Source organism: Schistocerca nitens, chromosome 6, assembly GCF_023898315.1.
Source record: "Schistocerca nitens isolate TAMUIC-IGC-003100 chromosome 6, iqSchNite1.1, whole genome shotgun sequence".
Classification (NCBI taxonomy): domain Eukaryota; kingdom Metazoa; phylum Arthropoda; class Insecta; order Orthoptera; family Acrididae; genus Schistocerca; species Schistocerca nitens.
In genome coordinates this window covers 696,491,479-696,511,144 of record NC_064619.1, presented here as the reverse complement: position 1 = coordinate 696,511,144, position 19,666 = coordinate 696,491,479, and the positions used below count along the sequence as shown (strand labels likewise).

The following is a 19,666-nucleotide window of genomic DNA, read 5'->3' as shown; positions in this document are numbered from 1 at the left end:
GCCATTGGTTACACGTCTCGGTCACCTCTTGTTGGCTTTGATGGCACTTTGAACAGTGGACGTTACATTCCAGATTTGTTACGACCCGTGGCTCTACTCTTCATTCTATCCCTGCGAAACCCCACATTTCAGCAGGATAACGCACGACCGCATGTTGCAGGTCCTTTACGGGCCTTTCTGGATACAGAAAATGCTCGATTGCTGACCTGGCCAGCACATTCTCCAGATCTCTCACCAACTGAAAACGTCTGGTCAATGGTGGTCGAGCAACTGGCTCGTCACAATACGGCAGTCACTACTCTTGATGAACTGTGGTATCGGGTTGAAGCAGCATGGGCAGCTGTACCTGTACACGCCATCGAAGCTCTGTTTGAGTCAATGCCCAGGCGTATCGACGCCGTTGTTACGGACAGAGGTGGTTGTTATGGGTACTGATTTCTCAGGATCTATGCACCCAAATTGCGTGAAAATGTAATCACATGTCAGTTCTAGTACAATATATTTGACCAATAAATACCCGTTCATCATCCGCATTTCTTCTTCGTGTAGCAATTTTAATGGCCAGTAGTGTATTTTCACGACCAGTTTTGTTTTGCCCACCCTGTAGCTTCATTTGATTTTACGTCTAGCACCACCCCATTTGTGTACAGGATGAAGTGGACGCCGGCTCACCGTCATGAGGTGGTGACCCTCGGGCGTCGAGGTGAGCGCGACGAGCGCCAGCTGGCAGTCGTCGGGGCAGCGCGGCTGCGGCGAGTCGGGGTCCAGGGCGTTGGGCGGGCAGTGCATGAGGTAGAGCTGCAGCGCCGAGCGGCAGCCGCGCCGGTAGCCGCAGCGCAGGCGCGCCTCCTCGCACGCCATCGCGGGGGCGGCGCCGGGGCCGGGGGCGGCGCCGGAGGCGGAGGCGGGCGCGACGGAGGCGGCGCCGGACGCGAGGGCGGCGGCCGCCAGCAGCAGCCGGCGCCACATCACTCTGCCGCCTGCCGGAAGAGCCACCAGCCACCGTCACACATAGCGCAACACTGACCGTCATGCTCAGCCAACATGAGAAATACACTGAGGTGACAAAAGGCACTGCATATCTCCTGATAACGTGTCGGATCTCCTCTTGCCCACATTCCTCTGCAGAAATATTGAGCTATACAGGGTGTTACAAAAAGGTACGGCCAAACTTTCAGGAAACATTCCTCACACACAAAGAAAGAAAATATGTTATGTGGACCTGTGTCCGGAAACGCTTATTTTCCATGTAAGAGCTCATTTTATTACTTCTCTTCAAATCACATTACATGGAATGGAAACACACAGCAACAGAACGCACCAGCGTGACTTCAAACACTTTGTTACAGGAAATGTTCAAAATATCCTCCGTTAGCGAGGATACATGCCTCCACCCTCCGTCACATGGAATCCCTGATGCACTGATGCAGCCCTGGAGAATGGCGTATTGTATCACAGCCGTCCACAGTACGAGCACGAAGAGTCTCTACATTTGGTACCGGGGTTGTGTAGACAAGACCTTTCAAATGCCCCCATAAATGAAAGTCAAGAGGGTTGAGGTCAGGAGAGCGTGGAGGCCATGGAATTGGTCCACCTCTACCAATCCATCGGTCACTGAATCTGTTGTAGAGAAGCGTACGAACACTTCGACTGAAATGTGCAGGAGCTCCATCGTGCATGAACCACATGTTGTATCGTACTTGTAAAGGCACATCTTCTAGCAGCACAGGTAGAGTATCCCGTATGAAATCATGATAACGTGCTCCATTGAGCGTAGGTGGAAGAACATGGGGCCCAATCAAGACATCACCAACAATGCCTGCCCAAACGTTCACAGAAAATCTGTGTTGATGACGTGACTGCACAATTGCGTGCGGATTCTCGTCAGCCCACACATGTTGATTGTGAAAATTTACAATTTGATCACGCTGGAATGAGGCCTCATCCGTAAAGAGAACATTTGCACTGAAATGAGGATTGACACATTGTTGGATGAACCATTCGCAGAAGTGTACCCGTGGAGGCCAATCAGCTGCTGATAGTGCCTGCACACGCTGTACATGGTACGGAAACAACTGGTTCTCCCGTAGCACTCTCCATACAGTGACGTGGTCAACGTTACCTTGTACAGCAGCAATTTCTCTGACGCTGACATTAGGGTTATCGTCAACTGCACGAAGAATTGTCTCGTCCATTGCAGGACATACTGACGAAACTAAAATGAGCTCTACCATGGAAATTAAGCGTTTTCGGACACATGTCCACATTACATCTTTTCTTTATTTGTGTGTGTTACCTTTTTGTAACACCCTGTGTAACACACGTGAGCCGTGGTAAAAATTGCTGTTATGAAGAGCGCGCCGCAGCGGGTAGCGTGAAGCAGTCGCTCTCCGTGTCTGGCGGTGACGCCGCTGTGGCAATCGCAGCATTGGTGTCTCCCTCTGGTGGGAAAGGGGAAAGGTTGCCTGTTCGCGTGCATTTAAGGGGCGCTATGAGCTCGCCAGTCGGTTCCATCAACTCCCCCTCCCGGATGATGCCCTCTCTCCCTCCATTTATCCCTCCTATCAACTTTGATCCTCACTCACCCTCCTTTCCTCTGTCCTTTTCCCGGGCTCCCGCTCCCCCCTTCTATTCTCTTTCTTCCCCACCTCCCCTCTCTTTGCCCCCTTTTCTCCCCCGAGTCCTTTTACATTTCCCTCCTCTGCCTCCTCTCATTCCCTCTCGCGTCTGCCCTTCTCCCCCTTTATTCGTCCTCTCCCTCCTTGGTTCCCCCCCTTTTTTTCGTGTTTTTCCCCTCCTTGTTCTTCCCCCATCTGCCATTGGCTCGGGAGTGTCATCCTTGTGCCGCCACTTTCGTGCAGTGTTCTACTGCAGTGAGTGTTCTGCAGTGCGTGTTTTACAGTGAGTGTTCCGTGTTGTGTTTTTTGGGAAGTGTTGCGAACGGCCATCATACTGTCGCTGCGTGTGCCTTTTATCTCTTGTGAACAGAAACCAGACTGTAGCCGTGTTTTTTCATTGTGTGTGTACTATGTTATTTGTCTGATTCCTGTGTCTTTTATTAACGTCGCCAACCCCTTTTGCTTTCTGTTTTAACTTTCCGCATTTTCCCGCCATTTTACACTTGACGTCACCATTTTATCGCCTGTCTTTCTTGTTTTCTTCTGTTTTCAAAATGAAAGTCTGTAGGCTGTAGAGCAGCGTACTAAGCTGCTGCCAGTCCGCCCCCTTCGGGGGGAATTGAAAATCAATAAAGGAAAAAAAAAAAACTCGCCAGTCGGCCAGTTGGTCAGCTGGGTCAGCTGGGTCTGTCGTCCGGAGTGCTAGTATGTGTTAAGCCACCAGTCTGCTCGAGTTTGTTCAGGCAATGGTCATTGGCGGTTGGATCGATCGGTTGGTCGGTCGCGCACTGGGACACAAGATGACTTGTCCGTCTTGAGCGTCGGCGCACGTGAGGTCGCCACGTGAGTCCAGTGGGCCGCGGCGTATAGCGAGGGGTAGAGGCTTCGTGGTCGACACGAGAGCAACAGGAGTCAACCCACGACATCGGTCTGGGCGGGGCGAGCTGCGACGCCGTGAGACGGGAGATCGGCGCGCCTTCCTGCGTCCGTTGAAGCGGCTGGCAGTGGACGGTTCGGGAGAGCGTTTTGCGGGTGCTGCGCCAGGTCTTCGCCAGACATCGCAGTTTATTAGAAGTTGAAAAATGGTTCAAATGGCTCTGAACACTATGCGACTTAACATCTGAGGTCATCAGTCGCCTAGAACTTAGAACTAATTAAACCTCCATGCCCGAAGCAGGATTCGAACCTGCGACCGTAGCGGTCGCTTGGCTCCAGACTGCAGCGCCTAGAAGTGATTCGTGATATGTTGTTTGATTTACTTGTTAAATTCTACTTGTTTTCTTGGTCAGCCTCTCGTCCCCAGCTTGCTCGTCTGTCTCCCTTCCGCATTTGTTAGGCAGTTAGTGTCTGTCTGTCTGTCGGTCTGCCGTAAGTTAATAGCTGCCTCTGTCATGTTTGTCGGATTCAGTGTCAACGAATTTATTGCTTGAAGTAACGGCCGAATTCCTGAAATATGTTTTTATCTTGTCTGTCATCTTGAGAGGTGGTATATGTGTAATGTTGAGCATGTGTGGCCAACCTTGTAAATTTTATGTAAGACTGCATTTCATGGGTTTTTATTTAAATGGTCATTTTAGTATATAAAGTTGCCACCCTTCCACCGAAAGACTTTTTTTTAAAAAAAATCAAGTTGTACCTTCGGTGGCAAGTTAATCTTTTAATGTTAGTGTTTTGTACCATTTCCATCCCTCCTACGGGGTGCATCGTGTATGTGCTTGTGTGAGTTGTTAAAATGTTTAGTTTAAAGTAATCTGGTGTGTTGCAGATTTGCACCAGTGTAGTCTTTCAGAGGATGTTGTGAGCGGTCGTGACTACGGCTGTGTTGAAAGGGAGCGGGCAAGCTTCTCAGCCCGAAGGCTCCTGCTGTTAATATTGTCCCTTCTGCCTCTAAATAAAATTGTAACTTGATATTTCGAGTGTGCTTTTCTGCTTATAATTTTAAATCTGTTTTTGAAAAGGCTTTTAGGAATATAATTCATATTTGTTAAAAGTAATTTCATTTTCCATCAGTTACATCCTGGCAACTACTTCCACGCTCACTTAGTGCGATTACAGATGTTAATGTTTTTGACGAATCGTTAGTAAATAAAGAGAATTCTTAAGAAAAATTTAAATTCACGGTTCAACCCGTAACTACGAAAACGTTACCGGTGCAGTATTTTAAACAGAACTGACCTCTTCATTATGTCTCAAAAATGTTCGATGGGATTCATGTGGGGCGATCTGAGTGACCAAATCATTCGGTCTAACTGTCCTGAATGTTCTGCAAAGCAATCGTGAACAATTGTGGCTCGGTAACACGGCGCATTCTCATTCGTAAAAAATCGACCGTTGTTTGGGAACATGAAGTCCATAAATAGCTGTAAATGGTCTCCAAGTAGCCGAACGTAGCCATTTCCAGTCACAATATGGTGCCACACCAGCTTGCACAGTGCCTTGTTGGCAAACTGGGGTCATGGCTTCGTGGGGCCTGCACCACATCGAACCATACCATCAACTCTTATCAACTGAAATCGGGAATCAACGGACCAGTCTACGGTTTCCCAGACATCCAGGGTCAGTATGGTCAAAAGCCCAAAAGAGGCGCTGCAGGCGATGTCGTAATATTAGTAAAGCCGGTCGTCAGCTGCCATAGCCCATTAACACCAAATTTCGCTGGACTGTCCTAACGTATACGACCGCCGTACGAGTAGTGTTGCTTGTCTGTTAGTATTAACAACTCCACAGAAACGCTGCTGCTCTCGGTCGTTAAGTGGAGGCCGTCGGCGACTGCGTTGTCCGTGGCGCAATTAAGTGTTCTCGGCACACTCTTGATGCTGTGGATCTCGGAACACTGAATACACTATTGATTTCCGAAATGGAGTGTCCCAGGCGTTTAGGTCCAACTACCATTCCGCGCTCAAAGCCTGTTAATTGTCGTCGTGCGGCCATAATGACGCCGGAAACCTTTAGACACGAATTTCGTAAGAACAAATGACGGCTCCGCCAATCCACTCCCCTTTTATACTCTATGTACGCGATTCTACGGCCACTTATAAAAGTGCATATCGCTGTCCCATGACTTTTGTCACTTCAGTATGGTGTACTACACAATCAATTAAAGGGTTGCTTTTTTGAAACTGCGCCCAATGCAGGTATGATCTCTCTCTCTCTCTCTCTCTCTTTCTCTCTCGCCACCTCTGTGCCCATTCTCCACCTTCACCTTTTCTATCTCCTCTCTCCATGTCTCCATGTCCAACCTCTTCTCCTCCCCAGTATAGTGTACTGCACAATCAATTAAAGCGTTGCTTTTTTAAAACTGCGCCATTTTCCCTCATTGCGGGAAGGAAGCGTCAAATTTGTCTCAAAGATGCTACAATCTTCGTCTTTAGTCGTGAAAAATCGTGGCCTCGAGGAAGGTCGCTGATGGGCTCACCGACACGTGTCGACACTTGCGGAAGAGAGGCTAGAGCTCAGAACTTCATGTGAGATATAAATTGGGTTGATGATGTCACATTGGCACCAAATTTTACACGATGGGGAGGTCGTCACTCCCTCAAAGCCCCTCCTCATAGTCATCGCACCCTTTTCTTGAGGCCTCAATGAGTGAGAATAGAATCACGACACACAAAGTTGAAATTTCGCTGTTTTCTCATCAATGGTGAAGAGAAACATTTCAGACACAGCACAGGTCAGAGTCTACACAAAAAGTTCTGAGGAGATGGCATAAGGGTCTCAATAAAAGCAGACCTTCTACTGGGGCGTTCATTTAACACATATCGCAGTGGAAAACGGCAGTCTAACGATGTTCTGACAAGTTTTAACACTGCTGACAAACCCACTAAGCGTGATGTGACTCCTTTGGAGTGTAGCACAACCACAGTATTTGCTCTTGTATTAATGGGGAAACTATTCAAAGAAATACGACTTCATGTGAAGCAGCAGACCGTGTTTATGCTTCTTGAGCCCACCTCTTTTGTACCCTCCTGTAACTTGATGACTGGTGGGGGGGGGGGGGAGGAGGGACGACTTAAAACGGCGAAGGGTCGCCTAAGACCCCCTCTCCCAGCTTGGCAACAACCTCCATGCCACTCATACAACCTCGTCGAGCTCTCTAAAAATGTAGATGTACAGAGATAAGCCTTGAATGATTGCTAGGTGCCTGCAAACAGGCAACTCCTTGACACTATTCAGCTGAGTGGCCCTATGCTGCTGCTGTACTGCCTATTTGCTGACATGCGGCATCTGACAGGGGAAACTCCCCATCGTGCCCCCCTCAGATTTAGTAGTAAGATGGCTCAGTGGATAGCCTGTCAAATACTGAACACAGATCAAGCATGGAAACAGGATGGTAGTGTGCTGAACTGTGAAAAATAGACGATTCGAGCTCAAGATGTGCAGCATCGTGACGAGTTGTGTAGCTATGACATCGTGGTTATGTGTTCACGGTGTTGGAGTGCGAATTTTTTCCCAAAATTATGAACTTTCCGTCCAGTCGTTGACATGTCTTTTCTCCTTCTGTAGTCTTGTCCGCAACCGGTAGCTGAGTGGTCAGCGCGATAGAATCTTAATCCCAAGGTTCTATTCCCGGCTGGGTCGGAGATTTTCTCCGCTCAGGGACTGGGTGTTGTGTTGTCCTAATTGTTGTGTCTAGACAAGACAGCCTAGACACAATGATAGGAAGCCGAAAGGCACGCGCTTAAACTCACGCAGGCTGGCGTGAGGTCTGAAACAGGATACGTAATGAATGCTATAAAGAAAAGTACGTAGCTTCTGGAATACTTAACTTTAATCCACATTTGTAGAACATCGCTCTTGATGATACATTAATAGAATCTCAATATCAATTGAAAACAGCGCCTTGCTAGGTCGTAGCAAATGTAGCTGAAGGCTATGCTATCCTCTCGGCAAATGAGAGCGTATTTGTCAGTAATCCATCTCAGGCAAAGTCGGCTGTACAACTGGGGCGAGTGCCAGGACGTCGCTCTAGACCTGCCGTGTGGTGGCGCTCGGTCTGCAATTACTGACAGTGGCGACACGCGGGTCCGGCGTATACTAATGGACCGCGGCCGATTTAAAGGCTACCACCTAGCAAGTGTGGTGTCTGGCAGTGACACCACACTAATCATCATCATTTCATCCCCATCGACACGCAAGTCGCCGAAGTGGCGTCAAATCGAAAGACCTGCACCCGGTGAACGGTCTACCCGACGGGAGGCCCTAGTCACACGACATTTTTATCTGCCCCTAGCAACTGAGTGGTCAGTGCGACGGAATGTCATACCTAATGGCACACGTTCGATTCCCGGCTGGGTCGGAGATTTTCTCCGCTCAGGGACTGGGTGTTGTGTTGTCCTTATCATCGTCATTTCATCCCCATCGACACGCAAGTCGCCGAAGTGGCGTGCACTCGGAAGACTTGCACCAAGCGAACGACGGGAGGCATTTCCATTTCTGTAATCTTGGCAATTTTCATACTATACAGTGGTTATAGAATATATAATGTAGTAAGAATATATTACCATTCTAAGTAAATGTAATGAATAGTGAGAGTAGGCGAGACGCCGTAGCAGCCTTTCACAGAAATGAAACAGCAAACACGTGGGTGTGAACTGTGTTACAACAAAGGAATTCAAAAGTCAAATCGGAGGTTCGTACGTCTGGGGGCCCCTTTCTTACACGTCGCTGTTGCAAACTTAACATTACACCACGACACAGACATAAATCTGAATACAGCGAACACACACGTCAATAACTGGGAAGGCAAAAATAAAACCAAAAAAGGAGAATAAGTGAGATTTTAGCACAGATGGCACCTTTCGCAGTCCAACACCGTAACCATATAACCGCGACATGCTCGATGCTGCGCATATTGAACTTGTACCGTTTTTTTACAGTTCTGTACACCTTCTTACTGTTTTCACGCTTGATCTGTGATCATTTTTTAACTGGGTATCCACTGGGCCATCTTACGACTAATCTGAGGGGGCAGCGATGGGGAGCTCCTCTTGTTAGGGGTGTCGAAGCGCTTCACAGGCGCCTAGAAATCATCGGTCAAGGGTTGTATCCGTGTGGACATATTTTTAAGGGCTATATAAAGGTGCAGGCATTCCACAGAGGGTCTTGTCGAACTAGGATGTGTCTTAAAGTGGTCCTTTGCCATTTTACTTATGCAAGCGTCAAGGTGACCCCCCCCCTCTCCCCCAGCTCCTGTGATCGCGTCACAGGACACCGCGAAGGATTAGGGCTGATAAAATACATACACCTTTTGTTCCTTCGGCTTAAGGTCAAATTTCATCGAATCTTTTTGACCAGTCGCCGGCCGGAGTGGCCCTGCGGTTCTAGGCGCTACAGTCTGGAACCGAGCGACCGCTACGGTCGCAGGTTCGAATCCTGCCTCGGGCGACTGATGACCTCAGAAGTTAAGTCGCATAGTGCTCAGAGCCATTTGAACCATTTTTGACCAGTCCCTAGTCCACCCCGTATACTAGAGCAAAAAAGGAAAAATTGCGGTCATGCAATAACCTTCTGCGCTCTGAACTTTTTTTTCGCTTTGTGTCGAGACTTTTCCTTTTGAATTTCCGTTGAGCCCGGCGGTGAATAAGTAAGGTGCCACACTTTTGCATCGTTTCAGAGGAAGATTGTAAGCACCTTCCAGCCAAATTTCAAACTTCTGCTTCACAAAACGCAGAAATGACGTGTTTAAAGAGTTACCCTTTCATTATTTTGGACATTGAAGTTTAGGAGGTCGTAGTATAGGGTAATTCAAATAAAATATCCTATTTAACATTAACGAAATGGAAAATAACATTTATTGACGACAGTCAGTAGCATACGAATTAACCAGACGAACTAACCAAAAGGGAAACATCAATGCAATAACGTTAGAACTATAGGAACAGCATTACAAAAAACTCTCAGTTGAAGATTTAGCAGTGGAGTAATACCGTGAAATTTTCCCAATCAACGGACACCGAAATGAATGGATTAGATTTAACAATGCAAAAAAATTAAGAACAGAAAAGCGAGAGGCACAGGCGAAATAAATTCTGAATTATTAAAACAGAGATCTGACTGCGTGAACGTACGCTAGATCTCATTAAACTATGTCGCATTGCGGTTAAGGTAACTGAGAAATGAAAGCTGGCAAAAATTATCTACGCGTTCAGGAAGCGCAACGGAAATGACCCAATTAACAATAGAGGAATTAGCCTCGTTAACACAGGCTAGAAGATCTAAATAATAAACTGCATCCTATCTGTGATGCAATTTTATTAGAAGAACAAATACGTTTTAGAAAAGGACTATCCTGCATTGATGGCATATTTAGTCTAAAAACTGGTAGAGAAAAAGAGGGAATTAAACTTAGAGACGCATGATGCATTTGTAGACTATGAAACTGCTTTTCACGAAGTCAGTAGAAGCCTATGACAGCAGATTAGGGAAAGAAAGGCTTCCCACAGCCTCTAATCAGCTCTGCTAAAACTCATCACAGAGACAAAAATTATAATCGTGATGAAGTTAACTTGTCTGAACTTTTATTGACACAGTTACGCAGACGTGATGTCTCCAACTCTATTGAACATCTACATAGGCGACCTGGACAGGGTTCGGAAACAAAATACCAGCTACGGCTACAAGGTCAACAGAGAAATATTTCATTATTCTGGGATTTTTTTTTCTCTGCCGCGTGATGACTGAGTGTTGTGTGATGTCCTTAGGTTAGTTAGGTTTAAGTAGTTCTAAGTTCTAGGGGACTGATGACCATAGATGTTAAGTCCCATAGTGCTCAGAGCCATTTCATTATTCTGCTACGCGCAGATGATCAAATAGAAATTCAAGTAAATTAAACTTCAAAGACCCGATTATTACCTTAATTTGTTGGAGTCGAAATATAACACTAACATCTCCACTAATAAAACAATGGTTACGGCATTTTAGGGAAAATTTGCTGTAGATCTGAAATTATAGTAAATAGCATAATACTGAAACAGATAGCCCATTTTCTGGAGTGTGACAAGGGGCGAAATTTCGACAATGAAACTGGTAACAAGATACTAAATTTTAACGTAATCTATGGGACAATTAAAAATACGCTACAAAGTAAACCATGAAAGAGGAACAGACGAAAAAAAATGGTTCAAATGGCTCTGAGCACTATGGGACTCAAATGCTGAGGTCATTAGTCCCCTAGAACTTAGAACTAGTTAAACCTAACTAACCTAAGGACATCACAAACATCCATGCCCGAGGCAGGATTCGAACCTGCGACCGTAGCGGTCTTGCGGTTCCAGACTGCAGCGCCTTTAACCGCACGGCCACTTCGGCCGGCCGAACAGACGAAGTTCTACATCCTATGCTCTATGGATCTGAATCCTGAGTTCCCTCACAAAAGGTACAGGCTACCGAAATGAGATTTCTCCACAGTATTAAAGGATGCACCAGAGAAAATTGCCTCAGGCATGATGACATTATAAATGAATTACAATTTGATTCAGTGCACAAGAAAATAGATCGAAACGGACGCGGACGGAAGAAACGAGTTCACAGAATGCATAAAAATAGACGTTCAAGACAAATTCTTGACTGCAATCCTAGAGAGAAGGACAGAGGGGTAGACCACGGGAAAGGTGGCTGTACCCTGTTGATAAGAACGCGTATTCACCTAATCCATGGAGGGAAAAGAAGAAGAAAAATATAACATGTGTCCAATTGTTATTCGTTAAATGGTTCAAATGGCTCTGAGCACTATGGGACTCAACTGCTGAGGTCATTAGTCCCCTAGAACTTAGAACTAGTTAAACCTAACTAACCTAAGGACATCACAAACATCCATGCCCGAGGCAGGATTCGAACCTGCGACCGTAGCGGTCTTGCGGTTCCAGACTGCAGCGCCTTTAACCGCACGGCCACTTCGGCCGGCAATGTTATTCGTTAAAAAGATATAAGAGAGCTATTTGGAAAGAAAGGTCCGATCGGGTGCGAAATGGAAACCAGACTGAGAATCCGAGGAAGATTAGCGCACGTGTATTGGGCAGTGTCTCTAGCATGGCCGTCGATTGCGTCACGTAGCTCTTTTCAGTTATGAGCGCGCAGTGTGCATGTAGAGATGCCCAGAAAACTGTGTCTCCCGCCAAGTGTGAGGATCTGGTGAGAAATGTTGCCTTACGTATGCAGCCCACGTAACATACCTGTCATGTGTTGCACTCTTCAAGACAATTATCGGCCGCATTCTGCAGGGGCAATGAAGATGCTCCTGCAGGGTTTTCGATGGGAATTGTTTGGTCACCCACAACACAGCTCGTAATTGACTCCCCCTGAGTTTCGTCTCTGCTCATATAAACCGCTGGCTCTGAAGGTAACATTCTGGCGCATAGAACGAGTTGTAGACCAATGTAGAGAATTGGCAGAAAGCTTCTGTGACGAGTGTATGGAACAGTTGGTACAACGCTACCATAAATCTCTAAGTTGGAACGGCGACTATGTAGAGAATAGCTGAAAGGTGTAGCTAACTCTTGCAAACAAAATATGTTTGATTTTCACAGTGGTTTCCATTTCGCGACCGATCGACCTTACATTCCGAATAGCTCTCGTATCTTGTAACACAATGACCCCAGCCAAAATGGCTATTCGTGAGAAGCAACTAACAGAGAAAGAAACCCCAGATTATGAATAAATAATACGTATCATTTCAGATTCCAGACCCCACTCTTAACAACTGCGTAAAACTTACTATCAAGTTATCAGTCTTTTCCAAGAATCAACGAAACAGTGAATGCAAATTTCCCCACACTTACGAGGTAAAACAGACGGTAATACACAGATTCATGACATACTGAGGAACATTATTCCTTAATCAGAGGCGCTCATTTTGAGAGAACTTAATTATTTGTTCAAGATTGCAGCAAATGTTAAATTTAAATAAAAATTCAAACGACTCACCTTTTTCTTTCTTGAGGAGGCACAATGGTACAGAGGCGGCCATGTTACGACGGTTAGAGTCTAAGACAGGATATTAACCTCTACGGACAGAGGACGTTATGGGTTCTCTAAGGACCAACAGGAACCCTCAGCAACTGTCCCTCCCATCAGTTGGTACCAGCCCTGTTTATTTAGGTCGGAAGCTCATCACACTTGTAAAATCCCAGAGCCCATCCGCTCCAGCCTAGTTTGCCAGCTACTCATCAGACCAGCGGTATCAGAATAACCACTCACTCTAGCATGTTAGGATTCTCACGTGGATTCACTTCCTTCCGGCACGTTAATAATCATGGTGTCATCTGAGACCTTTTGTAATTACATATGCTGATCCCGGCAGTTACGGATTACTGTATCTGCACTTAAGTAGCACGAAAAGTAGTGAAGGCTGCTCTCGGATAGACATACACTGTAGTAGAATATATCTCATATTTAGACGTTAATCTGTTTTATTAGTGTTGAATACCTGGCCGACCTTCTTCAGTCTCCTAATTAGTTGGCATACCCTGTAAGTACAGATAAAGTTATTTACCTTCCACGGCCGAGACTCAATTAAAGCATTCCAGGGTCATCTTTTGTTAGCCGATATCTCTCCCATAATCTGCGTACTCCATATCCTACTGCATCACATGGCATACTCCGGAAGTTTCGTTGTGCATACAGTATCCTATGTAAAGTACCCTAACACCTACTGGTGTCCGATAATATACGGCGTGTCCACTATTTGGCATTATGATGGCTTCAACTCTGCTGTGGACGATTTCAGTGAGGTGTCTCAACGTCTGTGGTGGAATGGCAGCCCATTTTTCCTCACAACCCAAATCCAGAGGACGTAGTGATGTCGGTCGTTGCTGTCTGGAGCGAAGTCAACGTTCTAACTCATCTCATAGGTGTTCCACTGGCTTCAGGACAGGATTCTGGGCCGGCCAGTCCAGTTCAGGAACATTATTGTCCACAGACCATTGCCACACAGTTGCCACTTTATGACAAGCTGCATGGTCATACTGGTACAGTCACCATCTTCGATCTATCTCTTTACTGTACGCAGGACACAATGTTGTAAAACATTCATATCCTTCCACATTTAGTGTTTTTCAAACGCAGTAATCGACAGCAATCTAACTACGAAAAACACACCCATATTGTAATACCACCTCTTCAGTACGTCACCGTTGGCAGTGAACATGTGGCGGATTACATTTTCCATGCATTTGTCCAAACCCTAACCCTTCCATCGGATAGACACAGGATATAATGTGAGTCGTCACTCTTCATCTACTGACCTATGGCGTCCCACATTATAGCACCCCAAACGTCGCTTAGAGTTCACTACAGAAATGTGTGTGGCTCGACCGTTGTACCCCATTCTTTTAAACTCCTACGCACATTAATTGTGCAAGGAGGACTGCTCGTAGCACTCTGGAATTTACTAGTGATTCCTTCAGCTGATTTCATATGATTTTTTACATCCAACTCCGCTCTGCTCGGCGGTCCCTGTGCGTCGTTACATGAGGCCTGCCTTGTTTTGGTCTAACTGTGATTGTTTCTCCCAGTTCTACGTCACAGACAAATTACTAACAGTCGACCTGGGAAGCTTTAGAGGTACTGGCAGAACTAAAGCTGTGAGGACGGGGCGTGAGTCGTGCTTGGGTAGCTCAGTTGGTAGAGCACTTGCCCGCGAAAGGGAAAGGTCCCGAGTTCGAGTCTCGGTCCGGCACACAGTTTTAATCTGCCAGGAAGTTTCGAGCTTTAGACGTATTGACATATCCGTAATAGATCTCCACTCAGGTGACATCCAATGACTAGTGCACATTCGAAGTCATTGAGCTCTCGTGACCAACCCATTCTACCGTTCTTACATCTTTGCTGACACCAGAATGCTTCCCGATCCCTATTATAATGGCGGTTCTACCTTTCGTGATATTTACTGAATTCCGCAAAATATAGCGATATCCGGATATTTTTGACGGGATAGTGAAATTTTTGCTGACTTGCAGACTACAATGGTACTCCAGAGAGTCGCCAGCGACATCTTTGGCTTTTCCCGTCTTCGGGCCAGCGCATGTATACACATTGCAATACCTACGTCAGGAAGTCTTCGCGATGAACGTCCCGGCGCCGCGCGGGATTAGCCGAGCGGTCTGAGGCGCTGCAGTCATGGACTGTGCGGCTGGTCCCGGCGGACGTTCGAGTCCTCCTCGGGAATGGCTGTGTGTGTTTGTCCTTAGGATAATTTAGGTTAAGTAGTGTGTAAGCTTAGGGACTGATGACCTTAGCAGTTAAGTCCCATAAGATTTCACACACATTTGAACGTCCCGTCGACGACGAGATCATTCTGTATGAGGAAGGAATTCGGCCGTGTCGTTTTGAAAGGAATTACACCACAAATATTAATAGATTTAAGAAAATGACGGAAAACATAAATACGAATATCCAGACGGAGATTTGAACTGCCATCCTCCCGAATGCAAGTCCAGCGCCACCTTACTTGGTCTGTAATTCGGGCTTACCGGTTCAAGCTGATATTTAGGTTGTTAGATTTCTTATGTGTCTTTCTTTTCTCTAGCGTTTGTCTTGTCTAGTCGGGAACCGTTTTTTCAAGATTTAGCTGATTTTATTTTTATTACCTTAACTTTGTGGTCCGTGGCTGTACACAAGATGTAGGTTGATTCTTTCAGAGAATAAACCACTAGCTAGCCATTATAGATAATGCTATTTATTTACACAAATATCACTGTAAACGGTTTCGAACCGACATATTCATCTCCAGATGGCTGTTCACGTCAAGATGCACGTCTGTTGAAGTTTACACAAGTTTTGGTTCTTCATTCTTCTTTGAGGTGAAAGAATCTTGGGATGGTGGTACATTACAGTAAAACACGATATTAGGAACCACCTATTTAAACTAACAATCCATTGTAACGACCCAAAAAATGTAAACAAATCTTTGAAACTGAGTAGTTGTTACATTTTACTTACGTCGAATAACTCCCACGATTTTGTTGGAATGGTGTTGGCTTGTATTCACGAAATACTGTGGAATATGGAGGATTTATGTGATTGGTACATAATCGCATTGCGCTAAACACCACACAAAACCAAAAAATTTTTTGCCACATGGGAAAATGCAGACAAAGATGGCAATATCACAAATAAATCAGTAGCAAAGTAATTCTCTCTCACAGATTTACAATATTTACGTGTATTTGACAACAGAAAATTTACAGGCAATTAACGTTATTTGTTATGCATTTAACATTCAGTAGGCATTAATGACAAACAAATCAAGCTACCAGCTGGTTAGGAAAACTTACTTAAATGATATTTAAATATACGCAAGTAATAAAATAAACCGTGAGAAATAAATATTACATCAGTAGAAATGATATCAACACTGAGTGACTCAGTAGGCTGCATATTTTAGTGTAGTCTTTATATTTGATTACTGACTGTATGTTCTTGTCAAAGGGAGTATATTTTTGTGTTTTTTTACCTATGTAGCAAATACTTTTTGGTGTGTGATGTTTTACACAATGTGGTTACGTACAAATCAAGTAGTTGCTACACGTACCCTACTATACTTCTAACATCCCTCTTTACTGTATGGCACCACCATTCCAAGAATATTTCACCATAAGGGAGAATAAAGAGCCAAAAACGTATGTAAACCTGAGCAAATTTCCAACTTGACATGAAAAGCCGTCTGAAGATGAACGTGTCGGTTGGAAACCGGTTACGACGCTATTTTGGTGGATAAATAGCATTGTCAGTAGTCACTATCTTCTTTTTGAAAAACTCAACCCATATTATGTATCAAGGAAGTTCACAATGTGCTGAGATCTGTTTATGCGGAGAAATAACGAACTAAAAACCGGTAACGTGGCTGCCATGTAGACCGAAACGGAAAACTGCTTTCTGATAAACCTGTAATCCGAGACTATCTAGGGACAGTGTTTTTGTTGGCTACATTATCTGGCAATTAGCATAAGCTGAGCGTAAACGAGACCCGTGGAAACGGGATTTTCGTCACGTGTTAGCGGCTGCCGCTCACAAGAATTGCTTTGGCGCCGGCAGCAGTTCACATGGCGCCGTGTAACACGAGACTTTAGCTGCACAAATATTTGCAGAGAATTCCAGTCTCTACCACACACGCCCGCCCACCACTCCGTCTTCACAAACACACACACACACACGACCCGGCGCGCGCGTACACACAACGCCAAGTGCTAACACCGCTGGCTGCTCAGACGTGACAGATCCTTGACGTGCTATGTGTGTGGCTTGGTGGTTTGCTGAGTGGCTGCCGAAACTTCGTCGAAGGACAACATGGGCAGGAAACAGTTTAAGGTAACAAAGGAATTTCGAAGCAGACACGGTTTTTCTGGCGTGGACTCGCACGCACCCTCGTGAGCTCTTGCTCTCATAAAAGCCTGTGGGACACTGCATATGTAGGTCAAGAGTCTTAAAAGCCTGACAAGGAGAACTTCGCAATAAAGAATAGCAGCTGTGTGGTTCGCACAGGTACGCGAAACGAACGGCACCGCTGCTTGACTGCTGGGTTGCGAGGGCTTGACAAAAATTTTGCTAGTCAAGCTAATACCGAAGCTTGCCAAGAGATAAATGTCGTGCTGCCATCGGATTCTTGTAATAGGTGCAGTTGTGACTATTCGAATAACTTATGGAACAACTCATTACAAAAAAAATTATGTAAATACTCATTGGCATTGAACAGGATGATCAAAATGTAACTGGTCTGGAAAACATTTAAAAGACTGACGCAGAATTAACTCTTCTTAATGAAAATAAGAACAGCCCATCACAGAAAACGCTGTGAAACTGTATTTAGATGCACCAATCTGTTAGTGTCACGTGTCTGCTCATGCGCACCTCTTGCGTGCTCTGACCCGAGTGCTTCGGCCAGTAATTCGTTTCAGTGACTGAGAGGAGCAGATTAGCTTAGTGACCAGTTGAATGTAACACAAAATGGTGCTCACGACAAAACGACGCGTGTTCATTGTCGAGTGTTATGCGAAGCCTAATTCGTGGAAAACGTGTGCAGAACTACTTTGCGCCAGAGTTTAAGACAGGAAGTGATACGGCAAAAGAGAATAAAATCCGTAATTGCCGGAATGAGCTCGAACACCAGTAAACAAAGTCCGATAAAATCTCCACGCCTACAAGTGGAAATAAAAAATAATCTGCATCTGTATCCCTACAAATGTAATGTTCTGCATGAGTTAAAGGGTCCAGAAGGATTTTCTTGTGTTGAGTTCTGCTAGTGGTTTGCGAGTGAAGTCGAATCGGGACTTTTCGTGGCTCAGTTTTTGATTCCTTCACATGAGACGCGTTTCAGCCTCTCAGGTTGTATGAACTCATTGAACATGCGCCATTATGTATCAGAAAATTGTCGCCGGTAGCTGAAGAGCCGTTGCATGGTCTCAGTATTGGTGCTTGGTGTGCAGTGCCTCGTCACTTTACCGTAATACGATTCATTCACCAACTGATAATGCTAACCGGTATACAGAGAAAGTGTTTAATCCCTATGTGGATCAACTTGAAGAAGATGAACGACTGTGACGATAATTTCAGCAAGACGGAGCAACAGCGCAAACCCCTAGAGTCTATGATGTATTCGGCGAGCAGATGACAATCTGCAAAGTCAGTGTTCAAATCAAATGTGTGTGAAATCTTATGGGACTTAACTGCCAAGGTCATCACTCCCTAAGCTTACACACTACTTTACCTAAATTATCCTAAGGACAAACACACACACCCATGACCGAGGGAGGAAGGACTCGAACCTCCGACGGGACCAGCCGCACAGTCCATGTCTGCAGCGCCTCAGACCGCTCGGATAATCGCGCGCGGCAGTCAGTGTACTCTCCTACGTATATCGATCGTCTGGTCTCCCCCGCCCCCTCCTATAATTTTTAGATGTAGAGTAAACTGAAAGAATCAGATTTACGCAAATGACCCTCACACACTCAAAACGCTATTGTTTCTGACCCTCAGGCAGAACTGCTACCTCTGTCACAGTTGATAAATCGAGCACAGCGCAGCGTCGACGTCAACGTCAATGGAGGCCATTTCCAGCATCTTCCGTAATGTTCAATACCAAGGATCAGCCTCGAGTCAGTCTTATTGTACATATTATTCAGGCCAGTTTCGTTCTGCCCACGCTGTATGTATACAAAGAACGCGACAATATCGAAGGTTCGGGATACGACCGCATTTTGGGTTCAAGGATTATTACTTTCTCTTTTGTCCCTTCCCATACTTACCAGCCTGTAAGTAGTAAACACCAACTTGTGTCTTGAATTAGATCCACGCTGATTACGTGTAAAGGAGAGTTGGCAATTGTGTGCAGTGGGTAATTGTGCACTATCAGTATTTGAATGTGGCGGTTAACATGACAACTTCCGACTACTAACGGCCTTTTCTGATCCCTGTAGCTATCAAACAGCAACGAGAGGTGTCATTTGATCTGTTGAACACGCGAGCGTGAGGCAAATAAAATAGGCCAGTTTTTTTGCTATTTTCGGCGACAGAAAATAAGCGGATATGCTTATAGTTATTACCGATTTATTTTTATTTGAATACACACTGACGAGCCAATACATTATGACAAACTGATTAATATCTTGATTATACTGTAAGACCGCAACCACGTTACCAGTACGTTAGGTATGTTGCATACCTACTGGGCGTTTGCAACCGCATTACCTGTACGTTAGGTGTGTTGCGTATCTATCAGGCGTTACCTCGTTTCGATCACTGTATTTCCGTATGCAGACAGTGTCTTGGCAGATTCTCCTAGAAACTGGAAGCAGTGAATCATCTAGAGCGAGGATGCATAAAGGAGCATGAAATATTTTTGTCTTGCATACTTATCCTACTGCCTGTTACTTAAAAATAAACAGTATTTATAGCAAAATTGAAACTGTCAATGTTTACTTCAAGTTTGATTCGAAAATTGTTGATTTGTAATGCGAGGCAGAGGGATGTAATAAAAAGTGTGTTTATCTTATACATAAAAGGTAGAGTACGCATGGGGAAATTGGAGTCAGAAGAGTTTGTAATAAAGAACGGAC

At 45.3% G+C, this 19,666-nt stretch overlaps 1 protein-coding gene across 1 annotated transcript in view; it reads right to left on the bottom strand.

The window, feature by feature from the left end:
- Window positions 1-898: 898 nt before the first annotated feature.
- LOC126263574 (uncharacterized) overlaps window positions 899-19,666 on the bottom strand; it is a 233,678-nt gene continuing 214,910 nt past the window's right edge. The window contains exon 3 of the mRNA XM_049960667.1: window positions 899-980. Coding sequence (XP_049816624.1) covers window positions 969-980 — 12 coding nt within the window. The 3' untranslated portion in view covers window positions 899-968. The remainder of the gene's footprint in view (window positions 981-19,666) is intronic.